General features: G+C 35.8%; 1 protein-coding gene across 1 annotated transcript in view; it reads left to right on the top strand.

Moving 5' to 3' along the window:
* The window catches only part of LOC125403344 (tear acid lipase-like protein), an 85760-nt gene extending 71124 nt beyond the window's left edge, over positions 1-14636 (top strand). The window contains exons 4-10 of the mRNA XM_087908681.1: positions 4113-4297; positions 5908-6017; positions 7803-7939; positions 10700-10843; positions 12217-12288; positions 13732-13803; positions 14403-14636. Of these exons, the coding sequence (XP_087764807.1) occupies positions 4113-4297; positions 5908-6017; positions 7803-7939; positions 10700-10843; positions 12217-12288; positions 13732-13803; positions 14403-14636 (954 nt within the window). The remainder of the gene's footprint in view (positions 1-4112; positions 4298-5907; positions 6018-7802; positions 7940-10699; positions 10844-12216; positions 12289-13731; positions 13804-14402) is intronic.
* The last annotated feature ends 8788 nt before the right edge of the window (positions 14637-23424 follow it).

The following is a 23424-nucleotide window of genomic DNA, read 5'->3' on the forward strand; positions in this document are numbered from 1 at the left end:
TGTTACCTTGGAAATGATCATGAACATTTTGGATGAAGTCAGTCTGTTGTTACCCAAGTAATGAGTATGCCCATTCATCATGTCCCATTTCTTTTTCCTTCTGAGCAGGTTGCTGACAGGAATATATTTAGTCTTGAGCTTGTGCAGACATGTTTTCTGAAGCTTCAGTACAGGAGTTCCATCATCACAACCCTGATAGTTTATCTAATGTGAGACTTGCTTAGTGGCAATGCACTGTATTTAAAGGGAAGATGGGACCTTGTGGGATCATTTGGAAGACAAAAGATTGGCTCTGTGATCAAGAGTTCCTTTTGCCTTTAAGGTGTGAGTAGGACACCTTCTGAAGAAACAGAAAAAAGCCCATGAGACAAAATGAAAACACTTGGTAATTTGAAATAAAGATTTCTTACATAAACCAAAATTTGGGAACATGTAAAAGAATTTTGACAAGCCTTACCTTAATACAGTAGTTCTTGCATGCCATTCTTTTTCTTTGCAAGCATTAACCATGAATAAAGCATATGTACATAGAACTAATGTTTTCTAGAATAGAAAATATATATGTAAGAAATGAAAAAGATGTAGACAAAGCCAAATCCTACTGAAAACTTTTATTGAAAAACACTCTTAAGAAAGGTTGATTTTAACACTAAGCTCTATGGATCAAGTGGCCAGATAAAGGATAGGTCCTAGGTCTTCTATATTCTAGCTGCAGGAATAAGTGCATATGTCCTTGGTTGGCCAGAAAATAACTGGGTAATGCAACCCACATTGAACCCATGGGCTATCCTACTGAGAGTCCCTGCCTCTTGTGTGCTGTCATGAGCTACCATAGTCAATTATATTTTTGTTTTCAAATATTTCTCCATAGACTATTTTTAACACAATAAAACATGACTTGCATTGTTAAATTCAGTCAACTACATTTCTTGCCAATGTATGTGTAGAAAGGATATACCAGAAACAGAGATCCCAGTGGAGTCAATTGTCATAATTCCATTTATAATCAGAAATTATTGATAGCATGTATACCAAAAGGTATATATGTCATTTAAAAAATCATAACTCTGTAGAATAGACTTCTGATGTTGGATTAGGCCAAAGTTTTAACTGTAGTCTTCTGATTGAATTAAGTAAGGGAAATGATATATTTCCTTTATAATTAAATATTCATTCATCCTTTAGTTAACCATTCTCCTTCTGGGTCTCTAGTTTGCAAGTATTGTGGTCCCATTTTGTCAGGTGCTTTTCCTATGCAACAGGCAAGTATTAATGAACAAGAAAGTAGAACCACATAAAATTATGCATTATAGAAGAAAATAGAGTATTATTTCACAGATAAGTTGGAGTGCTTCACATTTAGCAAATATTAATAGACTGTCTGAGAATCTGTACTCTGTTTGTACCGTCAGTGAAAGTTTCAATGAACAAGTAGCTTCAAAATGAAGAGCACAAATAAACAAGAAAGACAATGTTATGAAGGATGACACACCAAACAGATGTAGTTTGTACAAGACAGAAATTTGAAAGTCATTGCATATGAGTAAGAGGTTAAAGGTTATTATAGCCAGAGACTAGAAACAAGAGAGAATGAACCAAGAGATGAGCCATGGAGTGACAGTAGAGACCTGTAGCTAGAACTTTACTGTATCACATAGAAATGCGACAGTAGTAAAACTATCATGTGAGCTAGTGCATTTTACATAATTTGTTATATAATAATTTTACATACTATAGGTTGTCACAACATATAATTTATGTCTAGCTGTAATTGGGCACTATATGCTTAGTGTAAGTAAAAAATTTTTATTTAGAATAGATTTGTACAGTAATCTTGTCCAATTACTGATGCTGAAACAAAATACCATACACTACATACATTGTAAAAAGGGGTTCCAGCAGCTCATACTTCTGTAGATTTTAGAGCATGCTGGGTGCTCAGTTCTGGGAATGCAAGATCTAGGCAGCATGACAAAGTTAGAAGAGCCGGGAGAAGAGGTCACGTGGACATCTCGAAAGCAAGACTAAGACAGATGTGCCTTTCTCTTATTTTTGTGACAAATTTCTTCTAGAAACATCACTTATGACCATACCTGACCTATACCTGAGATACAGTATTGAGCTATACAGTGTGGAAGTATAATGACCTCAACAAGGTTCAATTTTCTAAATGTTCCCCCATGTTAACACTGTAACTCTAGATACCAACCCTGAGCACATGGACTCCCTCATGTCAGTATTGTAACTCTGGACACCAAAAGTGAGCATATGGGTTCCTCCAAGTTAGCATTGTAACTCTGGACACAAAACTTGGACACACAGGCCTTGGGGCACAGGTCACATTCAAACAGTAGGAAGTACACTCCCTGCAATCAATATACAATTTTTTTTTCTAGGAACATAGGGGTAGGGAATTTCTGAGAGAAGGAATTTATATCTTAATTTTTCTGGACAAAGCTTTTATCTCAAGATATTCTGCTTTACTGTCTTGTAGGGAATGCGAGTATATGTTTACAGATGTTTTCATAATATTTAACGAATGCAGCTTGTTCTTTCCTATTGAAATTTTTATATATTTCTGGGTGTTTTAAAACATTCTTGTTATTAAAGTGGTGTCATCTTAGTATTCTGAAGATTTTGTCTCCCAAACTTCTACAGATGTTGCTCTTAAATCGGATATAGATTGAAAATTTTGAAAATGGCATTGTTCATAATCTAAATGTTTATGATGGTTCATTTGATAGCTCTGTATCCAGCAGCTTTAAAACTTATTCAGTAAAGAATGAGGGCCATATTTACAGTTCTGAGGAAGACACAGCACAATGAGTTATTCTCATGTTAAAAGCTAAATAAAGTTTCAGTGTTTGCACTAAGGATGAGAATGTGGAGAAGGGTGTTGGCACATATTGAACCCGCAAATAAGGAAATTTAGTGGAGTTCTTGGAACTCTATCTAATTGGAGAGCTTTGCAATATTTGACTTCTGATTTGACAAACACCTGATTTCATGGTTTAAGTAGGCAGTGTCCATTTCTAGGAAAGGTCATCCAAAAAATACATTCACTGATATATTTATGGTGAGCAGGGTGGGAAAGGAGAATTGCATTTTCATTCGTACTACCAAAATCAAAACAGCAGGTATGATACTCTAAAATCTGTGTGTTGAATTTCTTTAGGCTAAGTATTAAAACAGCAAGAGATAAAGTTAATTAGACCGTGCATGCAACATGACTGTTGAAAGTTACAATCTTGATTTTATTTCAAAAATTATTATGTTAATGTGTATCTTTTCTTTTTTCCAGATTATTTGGCACCTTGATATTAAGTAACTGAACAAAAATTATAAAGAAAGAAAGATCAGAAGTCATATCTTGTTCTTGGAGCAGAAGCAGGGACATTAAATGCAGGGTCCATATCTTCTATAGAAACATTAATTAATAGATATATGATTATTAAAATTGTGGTACAAAATATTAAATAAAATAATACTTTTAGGAGGTGGAAAAGAGCTGCTTATTAGTCATGTTTGTGATTTTTAAAAAGCACATATTTTAGAAATTCTAGGCACATTGGTGGAATATGCATGCTATCTAAAGTTATGAAAGGATGCCAGGATCCTTTCATAGATGTGGTGACAAGACAAGATTTCTTGTTACTCACAGCTTCTACATGTGAGAGTTCATTTACTTTGCTTCGTTTTATCCTTTTCTGCTTTTTTATTAACCTTTCTTATTGTCCTCATTTTGATTTCAAAAATCTAAAGCACTTTGAATAAATTACATTTTTTAAAGTCATTAATCAATCAACTATATACTAACCTTGGTCCTTCAGGATAAACCCCAAAGAGGCATCAGTGATGTTTTAATGGCAAATGTTAGAATTATTTTATTTTTATGAACAGCAAAGGGAAAGACAGTTAACTTTTATAAATAGCATTGCCATTTTAATGACAATAACTATTTCCTTGCAGGTTTAAAATGCGGTGGCTGCTGAGTACAATGTGCCTTGTCCATGTATTTGGAAATATATTTTGTTTGTTTGCAGTAAACAAGAATCCTGAAGCCCATATGAATGTTGTAAGCTATTTTTATCACTAATAAAATTTGGGTCCAGGTACAAGTGTTTCTTTGCTTGTTTTCAACTGCTGGTGTGTGGGTTTCCAATCCTCCGAACAACAGCCTGGCCTTCATTCTAGCAGATGCTGGTTATGATGTATGGATGGGGAACAGCAGAGGAAATACCTGGGCAAAGAAACACTTGTACCTGGACCCAAATTCTAAAGAATTCTGGGATTTCAGGTAGTATAAAATTCCATGTAACTCTTCTTCTGCCTTAACAAAATGTCAAATATTTTAATGGTTAAATAAACTTGTGGGATTGGATTGAAGTCATTTTCACTTGAAGTGATATTTTAGAAGATTGATTTGGGAGGCATAGGTTAGGTCTTTGTATTGTGGTTACTATGCATAATATAATAAAATTCTCAATAAAACCTATTTTTCTACCTTTTGAAATACTATTTATTTTATTTTTCTGATCAGTCTACTTAATTTACAAATTATGTCCCCCCCTCTCTCTCTCATGCGTGCCTGTGTGTTCATGCAAATGCTTCAGTGCAGGTTTGAAGGTCAGGAAATGACTTTTAAGGGAGTCGATTCTTTTTCAGACAGTTTGGTCCTAGTGATCCAACTCAGGACAACCGGCTTGGTAAATTGTACCCTTACTCACAGAATCTTCTCACAGGCCTCATCCATGTCTTCATAAAATTGCTTCATTGAAGTAAATTTGATACATTTAAAACATTAAAACAATGATTTTGCAAATGTAAAAGTATGCATATAGCCATCCTCCACTACTTTTTCCTTCGAGTGTGTCTCTATTTATCCGTGTCTGTGTGTAGACCTGATGGTGTGTATTACACATGTGCATACTCACGAAGATGTGTTTGTGTGAGTATCAGAGCAAAATTCAGGTGCTGTTTCTTAGACACACTGTTTGTAAAACAGTTGTGGAAATCAATAACTACAAGTGTGGAAATCACTAACTTAGAAGAGACTGACTGATCAGCCAAATCCCTGAGGTATGTTTATTTCTGCCTCTACATTGTTGAGATAAAAAACACGGAGCAGCATACCTGGCTATTATTTTTTAGGGGGGGTCCTGCAGATTACACTCTGACTGCAATTGCATCCCAGAATGAGCTACCTCCTTAGCGTGAGGCTCTTGATATTTTGTCAGTGCAAAGAGTATCAGGCAAAGGGGAAAAGACAAGGGTAAAAGTACATACGAGTACTCCGGGTCGCAGAGTAGTAGAATATCCTCTGGAGTTCATTGTCATTAATTTGTTTAAACAAGTTTCTTCACATTTTCATTATTGTTCCTCTAGCAACCGCTCTCTTTCTCCTTCTCCCTTTCCTCTCTCTCTCTCTCTCTCTCTCTCTCTCTCTCTCTCTCTCTCTCTCTCTTTCTCTGTCTCTCTCACCCCTTTCTTCTTCCCTTCCCCCTTCCTCCCTCTCTCTTTTTGTCAGGGATTGGGAGAGATTTTACAGCCTAAGTGCCAATCTTAACAGAACATGATGCTCATAGGGAGAAGCTAGAATTTTAGAAATTTGGATCTGGAGCAAAGGTGCTGTGAATTAATTCTAACAGTCCATGCGTTGTGGACACGGCAACTCTAGCTTACTTCAGTACAATGTGCACAGTTATAGATCTATATCATGTGAACACAGAGAAGTGGTGCCTTTAAGGTAGAAGCATAGTAAACACGTGAGGAGTAATTGATCATTGATATCCTTTGTGAGTCTTGCCTCCCTTCATATAGACCCTATAAAGACATAATTTAAAATAGAAATTATTTATTTATTGATTAATAATTAGATAAAATGTTATCCATTTTGTTTTTCTGCAGTTATGATGAGATGATAAAATATGACCTTCCAGCCACCATTAATTTCATTCTGAAGAAAACAGGACAAAAACAAATTTATTATGTTGGCCATTCTCAAGGGACGCTTATCGGTATGCTGAAAAAGGACAAGACTAGACAATGCTGAAATTTTATACTGAAGAACACAAATATTTATGTAAAGTTTTCAACTGTTTGTAAAAACACAGGCAAGCTGTTTGACAGCTGATAAAAACTGTAACTTGCTCGTTGTAAAATGACAGATGTTAAAACCACAATTTCTAACATACAAAATATTTAAATGAAATGCATGTGTGAGATAGTTCTATAATTTTATATAGTTAAAATTTCTCATACTAATAACTCACTGTGTGTGTGTGTGTGTGTTCTTCATCATATGGCATTTTACATATGGAAGAGTGGTGTGTCAATTCTGCTTAGGAAAAGTTTGGTAAGTCTGGCTCCGCTGAGCTCTCAAGTTGTCTTGGTCATTTCTCAACAGCCTTTACTGGTATTATTGGAGCTTGTACAAAGTATATATTTTCAAAGAAAAGTGTAACAAAGGACAGATGTTTTTAACTATCTGACTACCAGGAAAAATATTTTAATTAATGATTGTATTTGTTCAATTTATAGTGTTGATGGATAGATGACTGATAGACAGATAGAGTGATTACAGATAGATAAGTAGAGAGATTTGTATATATGTGTTCACCTGCACAAGTGGGTTGGACATGATACAGAAAGGACTTGTGAAGGTAGAAATAACAGAGATCAGAAAATCAATATGTGTCCTTTGGGTAGATGTCTTCTCCAAGAGTTAGGGAAGGATTTTGATATGGGATGTCCTTCTGTATATGTGTTGCTTTTATTGGTTGATGAATAAAGCTGTTTGGGCCAATGACTTAGCAGAGTAAAGTCAGGAAGGAAATCCAGAGATGTAGAGAGAGAAGGCAGAGTCAAAGAGACACCATGTAATTGCCTAAGGAGAAAGATGCTGGAAAAACTTACTGGTATGCCACAGTCTCGTGGCAATACATAGATTAATTGAAAAGGGTAAATTTAAGTTAAAAAGGTTAGCCAGGAATATGCCTAAACCAGTGGCCAAGCAGTGTTGTAGTTAATAAAGTTTCTGTGTGATTATTCACGTCTGGATGGTCAGAAATGAACAAGTGGTCTCTGCCAACAGATTTTGTTTATCAAAAGTGTTGAGCTGAACCTATAATATGGTCAGTCTGACTACTCAAAATAACCAGCAGTCAGTAAGTCATAAACAGAGTCATGCACAGTAAATATTGCGAAAATAAGTGAATTAAATAGAATTTAAAATTTTTAAAGTCATTTTTTAGAAAGATTTTTTTTATTAATTTATAAAAATTTCCACTTCCACCCCTCCTCCCAATACCCTCACACTCCCCCCACTTCCTCTCCTCCTCCCTCTCCAGTCCTAAGAGCAGTCAGGGTTTCCTGCCCTGTGGGAAGTTCAAGTTCCTCCCCTCTCCCTCCAGGTCTAGGAAGGTGAGCATCCAAACAGACTAGGATCCCAAAAAGCCAGTACATGCAGATGAAACAAGTCCCTGTGCCATTGTCAATGGCTTCTCAGACAGTCCCTGTGTCAGCCACATTAGCACTCTGGTAAGCAAACTAAGGGAAGCATCCAAGGCAATTTTTAAATGTATGACAAATAGCAGATGTAAGTTCTGTAAAACAGCCTAACCACACAGACAATTTGAAGAAGGGAACGGCAGAAAAAAGAAAGAAAGAAAGAAAGAAAGAAAGGAAGGAAGGAAGGAAGGAAGGAAGGAAGGAAGGAAGGAAGAAAGAAAGAAAGAAAGAAAGAAAGAAAGAAAGAAAGAAAGAAAGAAAGAAAGAAAGAAGTCTGTTTTTATTTTTTCCAGCTCTGGGAGCATTTTCGACAAATCAACAACTAGCTGAAAAGATTAAACTCAGTATTTTACTGGCTCCAGTTGCTACTGTTAAATATGTCCAAGGTCTTGGGCGCCTTCCAGCTTACTCCACTCCAACAGCTTTCAAGGTTTGTGATGAACTCAAAAAGGTGATATACTTACATTTTTCAACATAAGCTTGCTAAAGAGGAAACTTGCCAGTACAATCTAGTGCTGATTCACCTGCATGCAAAGCCTCCCCTGATTGGCTATAGCAAATCTCACCTCAAAGTTGGGCAGCCTGAGTTCTGTCTTATGCACTTTCTTAATCATGATTGTAATATTCTTTTACCTATATCTGCTTCTTACTAATTTAATTTTTCATTTTGAGAATGTCATACATTAGTACTGTATAAACATCATTTCCATCATTCTGTAAACTCTCTCCTCCCGTGCCCTCCTCAAATTCATGACATCTTTCATTGTTATCATCACACACTCACATGTACATACCTAAGTCATTCAGTGTTCCTTGTATGCATGGTCATATGTTTTGAACTGCTCACGTTGTTTTCATTAATGTTTTGAAATATTTCCTAATGCAGTTTATCTTACCCTGTATTTCATTTTCAAGTTTTCTATTACTGTCTTCTTAAAATTTGCACACTAAATTTTGTTAGTTGTACATTTTCTCTTCCATTTGCTCTCACTTTGCCAGTGTATACACTAAGTTCTCTTCAGTGTTCTTGATATAATTATTTTATTATACAGCTACTGCCGTAGTATTGTAGAACCGTTAGGATATATGTTCATTAGAGATGAATTGCAAATATTAACCTTCAAGGTGATGGCAATTTTCACTTTGTCAGTTTGGGTTTCATCTTATGACAGTATCAGATTCCAAGGTTGTCTAGGATATTGTTGGCCATCATCAAAGTATGATGGTAAAATTCCCGGACTTTCTTGACATCACTTAAGGTTCTTAAACACTTTTTTTCTCTTCTGGGTTCAGAGTGACAAACTCTGGTTTCATTTACATTTACTTGTGACTACAGATAGAATATCTTTTAATTATATTCTTTCGCTTATGCAGCCAATGTCCCTTTCTTATTAAAGACTTCATTATTTCTTGTTTACATTTCCAACTATTTTAAATAATTGTACAAATGATTCTCTTGAAAATATTTATTTTTTTAGAAAGGTTAATGTGTATGTGCAGAACACACAGAAAAAGTTTGAATTTGTGACCATCTTGAGCTTCATCGGTAGTACCAGGCAGGCCTAGGATACACAGCAAAACTTTTAAAAAAATTAAAAAACAATGAAAAACATACAGAGATTAAATCAATATGTGCTTATCATATTCTCTTTTATATAATAAAATTTTAAATCATTGCTTGACAATATTAACATAGAAGCAAGTACCTTTTATACTCCATTTGTAACTCTCATGGCTTTTCAGTGTTTGGATCAGGCTAGTTGGGCATTACACGCTGTGAGACATAGCTCTTTATCATCCAGACTTGGCATGATTTTTTTAGGTTGCTTGGTGTTAATAATTTTAGTTAGAGGTCTGAAACTCTGACCTTGTACATATCTGTAAAGTTTTAAACTTAAGATCCATTGACAGAAACATTTAGTCTAGTTTGAACTTGCTCTAAGGTAAAAATGAGCTAATTGTGTGTAGTTTGAGTCGAAAGAACAAAGCAGGTTTTTAAGTGTCTTACAGTCCTCATGGGACAATGGATCTAATTATGAAGTATATCCTAACATAGTTTCTACATATCAAAATTGCATAGCTTTAACGAGAAGTCATCTTCCAGACCACGTACGGATATGTGTAGCCATAAACTTGAGGTGCAATCATGAGATTACACATACACATCACATGAGGTTACACACTGCAGTGCAGATATTGGGGAGACACCCTAGCTGCTTTTGCTCATGTTAAATTACAGACGGGAGCAAGTTTCTAGATCAGTTGTCCCGTCGCCCTTGCCTGGATGGATTCTCCTCCATCAGGGAATCATTCCTCTGGGTGGGTTGAAAACTGGACACTAGTTGTCACCTGCACCAACTCCCACAGCATCCAACCACGTATCGTCAAGCTGGGAATCCTGTTTGCGGAACAAGTGGGCAATACAGCACTCAGTGAGATCCATATTTTTCACATATGAAAATCTCTCATAGTTTAATATCCAGTGTTTGAGAACTCTTGTTTTGTGTGCATTTTGTGTATGGTTTTCAAAAAAAATTACCTGCTATCATTTCAAAGTGAAGTTGCTATTGTCTCCTTTTAACAGCACCTCTAATCACTGCTGCGTCTACTACAGTTGCTGAATTAGTCATTACATCTAAATGGAACTAGGCATTGCGATGTCTTATATGATGGTTCTCTCAAATTGTGTGAATATGTTAGTTCATTTGTGCTATGCATTAAGATGCTTCTTCGTTGAAGAATAATAGTCTAAAAGGTAAATATACCACATTCACTTAATCTGTATAGACTATTGACAGGAGCTCTCTCGGGGTTTATTTTGCTCATTTACAACTCTTTTGTGTGGACATGTTTTCATTCTATTATAAACACACATCATAATTTCCTTGCCCTACTTAATTTAACAAGCCTGCCAGATATTAATCCTGAGTAGACCCTCTACAATAAAGAAAAAGAAGGCTGCTGTCATATCACAAGACTCATGATTCTCAGAAGTTTTCATTCATCTGAAACTGATTCAAAATAATCATAGGAAGCTTTTTCTCAAATTATGTACTGAATGTCATAACAATGAACTAAGTCAATCCACGCTTCAGTAACATGCTGGGGCTTTGCTTTATGTCTTTCACTTCCTATAAACATTGTGTTTTCACACAGACTAAGAGTTGTTCTTCAAATTTGTCAATTGCAGCTTCTTTTTGGAGAAAAGGAATTTTTACCAACTGCAGATTTTAGTAAGATATCTGGATACACGTGCAATATTGAAGTAATCAATACTGCATGTGCTGCGTTATTGGCTTCGATGACTGGATATGCTCCAGAGCAGCTAAATAAGGTACGTTTTGTTTTCTTTCAAATTCATTGCCTTTTTTCATGCTGATGACGTAACAAGTTTATTTGGCAAATTAATCTTTAATTCATTTAGTATGGTCAATATTCAAGTCAAGATGTGCTTTGCATGTAATTCCCAAGTTATCAACATGACAACGTAGAAAATCTGGTATAAACCACCATATGAGTAAATAGTTGGGTGTCAAGTAGGAATGAGCTTCATTTTCTTCTTCTACTCACTTCAGTCTAATTCATCTGGTAACTGATCATCCAGCACTTCTGTTCCAGACCTAAGGATATTTTCATATAAACTATCATATAAAATATGAATCATTGACAAAAGGAAATTCTTTAAGACATGAAAAGTAAATAAACTAGCTTATATTTTGTTAATATCTAAGCTGTGTAATCTTTGCTATTCAGTGTATATTCTATCCTTTGTACAACTTAAAATCAAAACCCACAGTCTAGTTACTGTTAAGACAATCAGAGTTGGGTTGATTGTACAGCCTTAATAGGAGGGGACTGTACCTAGGCTTATTACAACTTGATATGCCTGGTTTGGCTAATATACCTGGGGGGCCGACCCTTTTCTGAAAGGAAATGGAGGAGTGGTGGATCTTGGGGAGAGGGGAGATGGGGGATGTGGCTTGGAGGAATGGAGGAAATGAAGTCTGGATGTGAAACATGAGAGAATGAATAAATGAAAAGAATAAATAAATAAAATTAGAGTCAACTCTCTTGAGAAGGTCATATTCAACCTTTGGTGTGTGCATGAAAACAACTTAATAAAACTCAGTGGTGAGCCCTTATGTCATAGACACACAAGTGATGTTATGTGACTTGAGAAGATAGTATCTATATATTTAGGAATATGTAAAAACAATTAAGGAAAAATAGTCAACAAGTAGTGAAGGTGCGAGAAAACAAGGTGGGGTGTGTGGTAGGGATTTCAGGCCGAAGAAAAGGGAAAATTATGTAATTGCATTTTAATTCAAAAATTAAAGAAAATACTCAAAACAAGAACATTTAGATTCCTCGCTGTGATTAAAACCCAGTTTTTTTCTTTATATACTGATTGGAGATATACTGCATGACTGTCTTACTTGCATCTATGTCTGTGTGCCATCTGGCACACATAGGGTCACTGAATGCCCAGGAACTGGAGTCATGGACAGTTGTGAGCCACCACGGAGATGCTGGGAAATAAATCTGGGTTCTTTGCAAGAACAATTGCTCTTAACCACTTAGACATCCCTCCAGTCCTTGAAGATGTGTTTTTACAGGAGTAGTAAAGCCTCACTATTATGAAAGATTTGTTTCTGTGGAAGGAAACTCAATACTAACAAACACATGTGGTGTCTAACTTTCTTCCAGAGCCGCATTGATGTGTATATAACACACAGTACAGCTGGGTCATCAGTTAGAATTCTTCTACATTACGGTCAGGTACAATCTTTTAAATATGTCTCCTTCTTTTCGCTTTTGTAATTCTCCTCCTTTATAAGTTTCAGAAAAATCTCTCCCCAGTTGGATTTGTGGCCAGGGTATTATGTCCCTTTGGATAGATAAAAGGAGCTTATTGGTACGTAGAATCATTGCAGGAAAATGTGATAAAAGCACAGTGGTTATACCATTTTATCCTGGAAGAGAATATCTTTCTATTTCAATCAGTAAATCTATATACATATATTTTCTATCAAAGTAGCACCAATTTTAGTAATTAATTTTATGAACTGATGCAAGATGAGAATTTCAGGCACCCTTAAGGTCCATGAGTAAAGTGTGACAACTCTTCTACCTACTTCTTCAAAAGAATCCCTCATGTGACAGCCAAGACACTGCGCATAGAATGAGGTCATCATACTAGTGTTATTTGACAAGAGGTAAACTGACACCTGCACATAGGAAGAAAGCCCATCTCAATTTATAAGTGTGATTTTTAATTATGCTTTAACGTATACTATTTAAATTCCATACATCAACATGATCTTGACATTAAATGTGACATGAAAACTTTTATTCTATTAGTCCATTATCAATAAACAGAATATTTCTCATCCTAAGAGATGCCTCTTTATATTGCTTTGTTGACAAACTTCGATTAAGGATTCTGCAACTCTAAAAACATTTCCACTTTGTTTTGTTACTAGTTTCTGATCACTACAATTTCTTAATTTTTTAGTTATAAAGATTCTACATCTATTTTAATATTTTTAAAATTCTTGCGTTATACAACATTGCAGAGCAATTATATAAATGAAACTTTTATTACACATAAAATATTAATGCAAATAGCAACCAACTTACTATGAAGTATATTTTGAGTTTATTTAAGTGATAAAGCAGTAATGCAACTTTTACAATGGTAATTTGAGATTTCATATGTTTTATTTTTCTTATAGGCATTAGTTTATATTCTTATCATTAAAAATTTGATAATTAAAATATTTGTAAACCTAGATTTGCTACATACTACTAAAACTAAATATAACATAAAATGATGCACAAATTATGCATATTTAAGTAACTAAGCTTTTATCTTTTATGAATGTTATTTTCTCATCTTCTTATTGACTCTTCTTGCTGTGTAGTACATATGAATTGAAACATTTCAAGCTTTATTAAAATGTTTTTAAAGTATATTTTATTTGAGATGTTAGAGCAAGCTTATGTTTTCAGTGTTCTTTTTATACATGTTCATACAACGTACAATTTTCTAGGACTGTAATTTTAGCCACTAATCAGGCAGTACATATCATTGAGATAGAAAATGTGCTGTGTTTGTCAGAGACAATGTGTCGTTATTCTAAACAGAGGCAGTGAAACTCGATAACTTCTGGTTCTATTATAAGGATTTAAAAGTAATGACATGTTTTATCTTTATTTAAGGCAATTAATAAAGGTGTATTTCAGGCTTATGATTGGGGAAGTCGATCTCTAAATATGCTACACTACAATCAGGTAAGTTTCTTTATCCAGATTTAATGATCTAACCCTTTCAAAAGGCATATAGTATAAGAAATCTAACCAAAACCTTCTTTTTTTGTAAGATTAGCACAAATTTTATTTTTCTTAGGAAGATGAACCACACATAACTTTGAGAGGATTAAAAACAAAAAAGCATTATCTATTGTAAGATAATACTGTGAAAACAATATTCTATCTATCATGTTATTTGAATGTCAAAAAATCCTGTGGGATTTATTATTTATGATATAGTCATTACATATGTAAATAACCGAGGTTCAGAGAATTTAGGACTTGAAAGATTTCAAACTTGAATCGCAATCCACTACAATCTGGACATGGTGACACATTCCAGTAACCTCACGAATAAGAATGTTGTGAGGGGATGCTTCTGACAAGATTCCAGCATAGACCACATAGAAAGTATCTGTGTCAAAAACCAAAGTAAATAAATATATATAAATAAAGTTAATTTTTCATCAATAATTTCTATGGATATACCAAGTATATCATTGCAATTATCTTGTCACAGTAAAGAATATGCCATCAACAGTTTTATATTTTTTAAAAAACTCTTTATTATTTTCCATTAGACAACTCCTCCTTTATATAACGTGGAAGCCATGAAGGTTCAAACTGCCTTGTGGAGTGGTGGGAAAGACATTTTGGCTGATCCAAGAGATGTTGCAAATTTGAAACCAAAAATCTCCAACCTTGTTTATGAAAAGATTATCCCTAATTTTAGTCATCTTGATTTTATAGTGGGAATAAATGCTTATAATGAGGTGTCTAAGGGTATCTTAAAACTTCTTGATGAATCTGAGTGAGAGTGAAGTTCTAGCTTTTTGCATGTTTTTCAAATCCTTCTTAAAGTCTCTTGATTTTGTAAGTATGAGTATTTTTTCTTGATGCTTTTCTTTTTCTTTATCTTTGATTTTTAAGCTATTGCTTCTTTTATTGGATCATTTGTATTAGTGAAAACTTATTATCATTAAGAAAATACTCCATCTTTGACTGTTTCTTAATTAATGTAAGGTTTGAAAAATGTTTTTGATATGTGTGCTCTTGAAGAGAAGGCCTGGTTTTGATTTACATTAATGAAATCCTAAAATGCAAGAAGAGACCAGGCCCATAGTGTAATATCAGACATCAGGATGTCTGGAGAACAGACTGTAAGATGTTCTGCAAAATAATACCAAGACTCCATAAGGGCAATGAGTCTTGCTGCTTAGAATCCACAAGTCTTATTCATTAGTCTCAGTACAAACTCCCCGCATCACACTACCTGTGTGGACCAGGCACTGTTTCAAATAAGCGACTCTATAAATATTGTCTAGTTTGAGAGGAAGAAGAAACATTTCAAGTGATCTGAGTTATTTACAGATAATATACAGGATGAACAATTCATTGAAGCCCCGAATAATGTGATATATGTATGCATGTATATATATGTATATTCATATATATATACATATACATATATATGGTCCTGAACTCTTCTTGCAACCTAAACAGACTGCAAATTCTGTGTGTTTTTGTGTTTGTTGAGATATCGTCCTTCTTCAAGAGTTTTATTTGATTAAATGTTGGACTTTTATGAAAATCCTTTTCTCCATCTATTGATGGTCATATGATTCCTGTCCTTCAGTCTGCTTATGAGACAATGTACTACATTTATTATCTTGGAATATGCCAGACCATTCCTGCATTATTTCTGGAATAAAATCAGCTTAATGATAAGTAAATTTTGTTACTTGAAAGTATTGTTTTTATTATTCTCTCATACATTACATTCCAGCTGTTGTTTCCCCTCCTTCTACCTCTCTAAGCCCCCTACCTTCCCTTCGCCACCAGATCCACTTAACAAAAAGAGCAGGCCTCCTGGGGATATCAGACAAACACAGCACAACAAGTTACAATTAAAACAGTTACAAAAATCATCCTGAGTTAAGTAACCAAGACCCAGAAAAAACAAACATGGTAGGTACTCACTTATAAGTGTACATTATCTGTTAATAAAAGGACAATCGTGCTACAATTAACAGACCTAGAGAAGCTAAGTAACAATGAGAGTTCTTCAGGGTGGGGCATGAATCTCCCTGGGATGGGGAAATAGAATAGATTTTGCAAGTGGACTGGGGGTGGGTTGGGATAGGTACAGGAGGGATGAAGAAGTGGAGGGAGGGAGTACTGGGAAAGATAACTGGAATCGGTACCATTGTGGGGTGATGTGGAAACTTTTTGCAGTGGAAACCCCCTGGAATCTACAAGGGTGACTGTACTGAAGAATCTTGGTAATAAGGGACACAGAGCCTAAATCTGTCATCTGTAACCAGGCAAGGCTTCCTGTTGTCATTGGTGGTTTGGTCAGGGTCTGAGGTCCTCAACCCTCATCTAGGTGGTGATAAGGGTCAGAATAATGGCTGTATACAGTCTTCTCTAAAGGGCCAGTCTTGGCTAAGTCCTCAACATCTCTTCTGTCCTCTGTGGGTTATCAGGCACACCTGGGGCCTTGGCAGGAATGCTGTTATCACAGGTCATAAGTTTTATGTGATAGTTTGGATTATGTTCTGACAAATAAAGCTTGCTTGGAGTCAGAGGGTGGAAGATTAACCATAGAGGTTTGGAGATCTGTAGCCAGAGTGAAGACAGGAAATAGTCAGTTGGGGCTGAGAGAGATTATTGGCCCTTTTGCACAGAGGAATGGTAGAGGTGAGAAGCAACTGGTGGCTGCTCCCTTCTTCTCTGAACTTTGAAGTTCTTACCCCGATATCTGACTCATGGATTTTTATTGATAAAGATCATTAAGATTAATGCTTCCCCTGGCATCCAGCTTTCAGGACAGTAATTCACAAGATACCTCCTTGCCTGTGGCTTCACACATAAGGAGGGCTGGAACCCTGGCCGACCTCATCTCCTTATCAAGTTGGCTGCTTTCCTCAGCTGAGCACTAAGCTGGAGCCTGTTTGACACACTGCTGTCATTTGGGCTTGATCTTATCATTCTTCTGACTCTGTCAGGGTCCAGCATCGATGGGGTTTGCATGCTCCTGGGTAGGAGCATGAGGATTAGAATTATTAAGCAAAAGGAACAGAGATATCAGAGAAATAAAAGACAGAAACACAGATAACCACTGGGAGGGAAATTCAGTGAATACTGAAATCACCCACATTTATTTTCCATCTGCTTATATCTGAATGGGGAGGGGGAGGCAACAGACTTCATTAACATGATATAAGTGATAGACCAAGTATCCTGCAGGCAGTCACTCCCTGCAATCTCCTTTCAGTTTCCTCGAAGGATCAGGAATAGACTTGAATTCTCCACCCTTGGATCAAGGTGGAACACATCCACCTCTGTACTCAAAATAGTCTTAACTACACCCTAGGTAGGGATCTCTTATTTGTAGCCACACCTGTTGTCAACAACTTTGAGCAAAAATAAGCTTAAACTCCCTGACTTTAGGCAAGGTGGAACGAACTCATGTCTGTTGGCCCTGACATGATTTCTCTCAGAAGTGCTGGGAACACAGGAACGCACTGCTATATTCAGCTTCCCCTGGCTTTTTTTGTGAGTTGCAATACAGTATTCACAAAGGTTACCACTAGCTTGCTTTTCTTTAGCTAAACTGAAATCAGAATTAATTATATTCAAGTTATGTAACATGAAGGCCGGCTTGTTGGGGTTTCTGTCCTGCCTGGTACCCCACAACCAGCAAGCTCCAAAGAAAATCACACAGAGATCTCCATGAGTTATAAAACTGATTGGCCCACTAGCTCAGTCTTATTAGCTCTTGTCGCTTATATTAACCAATGATTCTCATCTATGTTAGCCACATGGCTCAGTACCTTTACCAGCAGGGCAGGTTACATCTTGCTTCTCTGTGGTCTGGGCAGGAATGGCAGAGGGAGCTTCCTGCTTCCCAGAATACCCCTGTTCTCTTTGCTCCACCTCTACTTCCTGTCTGGTTTCCTGCCTGGCCAATCAGCATTTATTTAAAACATGATTGACAGAATACAGACAATTCTCCCACACCAAAGATAAGCTTAAATTTCAACTTTTTACTATCACTAGCTGCTTCTTAACTGTTTAGTAGCTAGACAAAAAAAACATAATGGAAAGCATAAACACACAATATTCTCTCACAGTTGTGTGTTCTTTAATTGGTTAGCTCTGGACTAGAATAAAAGAAATATGGGAAAATTGGTAATTGTCCCCTTCTATTGAAAAAAATTAGAGTTTTTGATTTCTTCACATATAATATATCCTGATTACAGTTTTCCCTCCCTCTACTCCTGCCTGTTTTTCAGTTTTTCACCACTTATGCGCCCATCCAGATCTCTCTCTCTCTCTCTCTCTCTCTCTCTCTCTCTCTCTCTCTGTGTGTGTGTGTGTGTGTGTGTGTGTGTATAATTTCTGGCTATAGGTCTCTGTATTTGTTCCCATCTGCTGCAGAAGGAAGTGTTTCTGATAATGATTGGATAAGGACCTGATCTATGAGTATAGCAGAATATCATTAGAAGTCATTTTAAAACTATCTTTTTTTTTTCTTTTTAAGATCAGTAGTATTTGACTTTACCCAGTCTTCTGCACTATCTAGTCTCTGGTTCTTGGTCAGCATCCAGTATGGGTCCCATCTTGTGGAGTGGGCCTTAAGTTAAAATTGGACATTGGTTAATTTCTCCCACAAGCTTTGTGCCACCATTGAAATAGCAATTTTTGTAGGCAGGATTGCGTTGTATATCAAAGGGTTTACAGTTGGGTCAGTGTTTATTCTTCTCTTCTGATAACCTGTAGAGTACTCTCCCACACCAAAGACATTAAAACATGTGAAGGTTCTAAGTAGGCATCATTTCACCCTCTCTATGTTCAGTGAGTTTTGTTGGTGTTGTTTTCATCAAAGGAGCCTTTTGTTGTTGTTGTTGTTAGTTTGCAAAGAGCAGCACATTGTCTTGATAACAGTCTGGGTTGTCTGGGAATTCCTATGAGTCCCCTTGGACAGCAATTCAATTGGTTGTAACCCTGTCCTAGTCCTGGTATGGGAAGCTTTGTTTGGTGGCAAGAGACGGCCAGTTGGGAATCCATCTCTAGATAAGTACAAATGGATCTTAGGGTAGATCAATTCCCATCTTTCTAAGGACCCACCACACTGATTTCAAGAAGTTACCATGGTTTCAAATGAGCCACAAGCACATACACAGGCACATAATAGTAAAAAAGTGAAAATTAGCATCAGCTGTAAAAGACTAAAAAATAATGGTGGCAAAGTTATTGCCCCTAACAAAGAGTGGAGAACTTTCTCAAAGTAATGATGGGACTATAATTTTAATGGAATGTTTTATTTTAATTTTACTAAATATATAAACTACTGGGTTTCATTGTAACATTTCATATGTAGTTTTTTGATGTCCATCCTCTTATCAGTGCTTCCATCCTATTGCCCCACTAAAAGTAACCAAACCCCAGTAATTACCACTCTACTGTCATGTCACATGTATTTATTCTTTCCTCCCTTCCTCCAAGCCTCTTCATTCCTTGTTATTGTCCTCTCTCTAGTTTGGGTCACCTTTACCCATGCTCATATCTACACACACAAACACACACACACACACACACACACACACACACACACACACACACAGAGAGAGAGAGAGAGAGAGAGAGAGAGAGAGAGAACTGAAAGCTAGGATCCACATATGAAAGAGAAATGGAGAATTTGTCTTTATGAGTATGGTTTTCCTCACTTGATATAATGATTACCAATTTCATCTACTTTCTGTCATTTCATTCTGCTACATATATGCATGGCAATTTTATTACCCATTCATAGTTGGATGTCTGTCTAGTCTGATTCCTTTATTTTGCTATTGTGAATAAAGCACCAAAAATCAAAGATGCAAGAATCAAAGATGCAAGCATCTCTGTGCTAGGATATAGATCCCTTCTAGGCAGGATTTAAAAAGTACGCAATTATGTGACATGTGGCGTCATGGGAGAGAGAGGAGGCTCTGCTCCTAGGATCTAATCTGATTTTTCTGCTGAAACAATAGAGTTAAGATGACAATGGCAGGGACCAAACAGTCCCTGAAACAATATGCCTTTTCCAAAGGGTACCTTAGCAAAGGTGATAAACAAATATTTATCTCTTAGGCCAGATGACATATTCCCAGACGCACTTCAATTAAGATGTAAATGATAGTATTGAGTTCTTCTCCCTCAGGGTAAAACCTTACATCCCTAACACTTCCCACTCCTGTCCTTAATTATGTTCTACATAAATCTACCTTACAGCTTTGTTCACTGAGAAACCTTAACCTTTAACTTTAACCCTGCTACAATTAGAGTATTTGGACAATGTGAGAAAGAAGAGTGGGTGGGAAGTGCCCTTACCAACTTTTAAAAATCTAACTCGAGAGTCATCAAAACTCTATATACATACTATTTAAAAAATCATAACTGTGATTCCCCCATGTAAAAACCATTGCATACCCTACTGTGTATTACTTGTGCATGTCTTTGCCCCCATTTCTTTCTGCTTTTACTAAATTCAAATTTTGATTAATATTTCCTTTTCTTGAAAATTTTGTTCATAATATCTGTGAAACTTGGTTTTCTGAAATGGAGGACCCTAAGGGAAAGGGGAACTCTTCCGGCTGCCACTCTAGCCAACGCTTGATGGCACTATAAGGTGTATGCCTAAGAATAGTAGAGTTGTGTGATATAAAAGTTATAATGTAAAATTTGATAAATCTCCACAATGGTCCATAGAGGCAAAGGGACAGTGGCTAAGGGCTCATCTTTACTCACCTCTTAACCAGTATTTTTTGTTGCTTGCTTTCTTGATGATAGTCATCTTGACCATTCAAATACTTGTTAAGTAGAATCTCAGAGTAGTTGAGTTGAAAAATATTTTAAACATCTAATGACCGTTTGTTGTGTTGCTTTTGAGGATTGTCTCTTCTGTCCATTAGCCAAATTTATTGATTAATAGGTTTGTTTCATTTTAGTGTTTAAGTTTTATATATTTTATTTATTCTAAATATTAAATCCCTGTCTGAGTATAGTTGGAAATGTCTTTATCCCATGATGTAAGATGTCTGTTCATTATGCTGGTAGTATTTGCTAAGTATTTTCTGACCAACAAACCTCTCTGCTGCCAAGGCAATAATCCAAATCAACCAGATCAGCCTGAATTAAAAGATGCCCAGGGTTAGTAGATGGCAACACTCCAGGGTGCATCCGCCCACCCCCAGGAAAACAGAGAAGGGAACAGAGAACCGGAAAGACAACAGGAGGCCATAGAGAAACAGGAGACTACATGCTTATTCTCTGGGGGGGTGCAGTTTAAATAGCCTGTGGGAGTGGTCTTGACTCTCCCTGGGGAGGGCCATTGTTTGGTGAGCTTTCTTGATCCTCCCTGGGGAGGGGTCGCTGTTTGGTGGGCTTTCTCAGAGGTAGAGTTTGGACTGAGGCAACTCCCAGGTGAGGGAGCTTATGTCAGAAGTTGGGGTGAAGCCCCCAGTTAAACAGTATTCTTTGATGTGAAATATATTTTGAATTACATGTAACCACATTTTAAATTTGGGAACTAGTTTCTGTATCATTAATCTCATATTCAGAAAGTCATTGCCTATGTGTATGTTTGAGGTATTTTCTCTATGATTCCTCTAGCAGATTCTACATCTTAGGCTTTAATCAATGTCTTTTGTAAATTTTAATGGACTGTTGCACAAAATGTATGATGAGAATCTAATTTATTTCTTTTTCAGGTGATGATAAAATTTTGTCAGAAGAATTTGTTAAGTAGGTTGTCATTCTTAAAGTAATTCCTAAAAATTCTAAATGGAGAATTATCATACAATCCAGGCATTTTAGTCAAAACAGTGCATAAAAATAGAAACATGTCTACACAAAACATGTAAATGAATCTTCATTACAGATTTACTAAAAATAGAAAATAGTACAAACAATATAATGGTCCATCAATGGTTAAATACAATGTTAAATATGCTATACCTATTCTATAAATAAATTCATATCCTTTCATAAATGGGAAGATAGACATCAAAGCAAACTTGACACCACATATTATATGATTAATTTAGGTAAAATAATTCAAAAAGAAAAATCCATAGACATTGAGAAATGATTAATGGTTTCTGGTTGCCATTAAAAAGAGACAATATTACATTTCTTTTGAAATGATCAAATATGTAGATATTAGACAGTAATTGCTGTCTGTTAGCTTGTCTTGTCCAACTCCAAAGTGATAGCATAAAGGAAAGAATATAAATGAAAATTTCCTGGTCTTTAACCATTAGTAAACACAAAAATAGCAACCACAGCTTGAATGTTTCCATTATTATAGCACTACTTTAAAAAAATGTGTTCTATGCCCTACAATTACATGATGAAAACAACTTAGTTACTGTAGTTAAATATGTTTATTGATATATGTATATATGTGTGTGTGTGTGTGTCTTTACAGATTTAAGATACATTCTTTAAAAACATATAATGATACAAACTGAATTTTAGATAAACTGACAGATTGATCTCTGGGTACGTACACATTTCACCTTTTTACATGCAAGGGAGACCAATTATTTTCTGTATGAAAAGAATTTAAATTATTTCCACATTCAACTATACAAAGTTGCTATAGATTATTAACTGAAATTTTAATTAAATCTCATACCCCTAAGACATATATGCATACTGATGTATACTTATTATGTTATTTACTCCCCATCATTATGTAAGGGAAAGTAGAATAATATTATATCTGTAAAGGTATTGAACAATCTGCAGTATTGTCCAGCAAAAATTTTGGGAGAGTGTGCTATTGATAAAACTATTTAATAAATGTCAGGTTATTTCTCTAGAGTCATCTGTCTTTTACTGGGTTTATCATAACACAGCGTAGAAGTAATTCAAATTAGGTGAGGGTTTTACCTTTATTTTCATAACCATAGTTCACAATGTCCAAGAAAGCATTTCTACAAAAGAAAAACAATAGCACGGTCTGTATTGTTCCTTAGTATCACAGATCTGGTTCTAACTTCCACTGTCAATGCGTCAGCATTGAATGTGGATTAGAAAGAGGTTGACCCATTGGTTGTTCTTAGTCAGAAGCTGAGCTGTCTCAAATTGCTTTTGAGAAACAAGAACCAGGCAGGTCTTTAGCCAGTGAAAACACAAAACAAATGAAGCTGAAAGAAAGAGTCCAATCTGTAAAAAGATAATCATGTACATTCAAAACATTCTGTATCACCCAATAGGATTATGATTCAATCTAGGTTTGAAGCTATGCCTTGGGGGAACAATCACTTAGTCAAATTGTTTAACTATGTGTTTAACTGAACCTGCAGGTATCCTTCAATATATCCAGTTTGTTCATAGCATGTAGGGCAAATGTTGCCTTCTTAACTTTTAAAGACGAATCTGGATGTTTTCATTTCAACAATTCCTCCTTGCAGACTTCTGCATTCAGGTACTAAACAAGAATGCAGTTGACAGAAAGACACTGTGATCTCTTAATCAGAGAGTTCCATAAACCCTGGAAACACATCTGTCCTCATTGCTCATCTGCAGGAAGTTGTTTCTCTTGTTTTC

This window comes from Myodes glareolus, chromosome 7 (genome assembly GCF_982192425.1).
Source record: "Myodes glareolus chromosome 7, mMyoGla1.1, whole genome shotgun sequence".
Lineage (NCBI taxonomy): Eukaryota > Metazoa > Chordata > Mammalia > Rodentia > Cricetidae > Myodes > Myodes glareolus.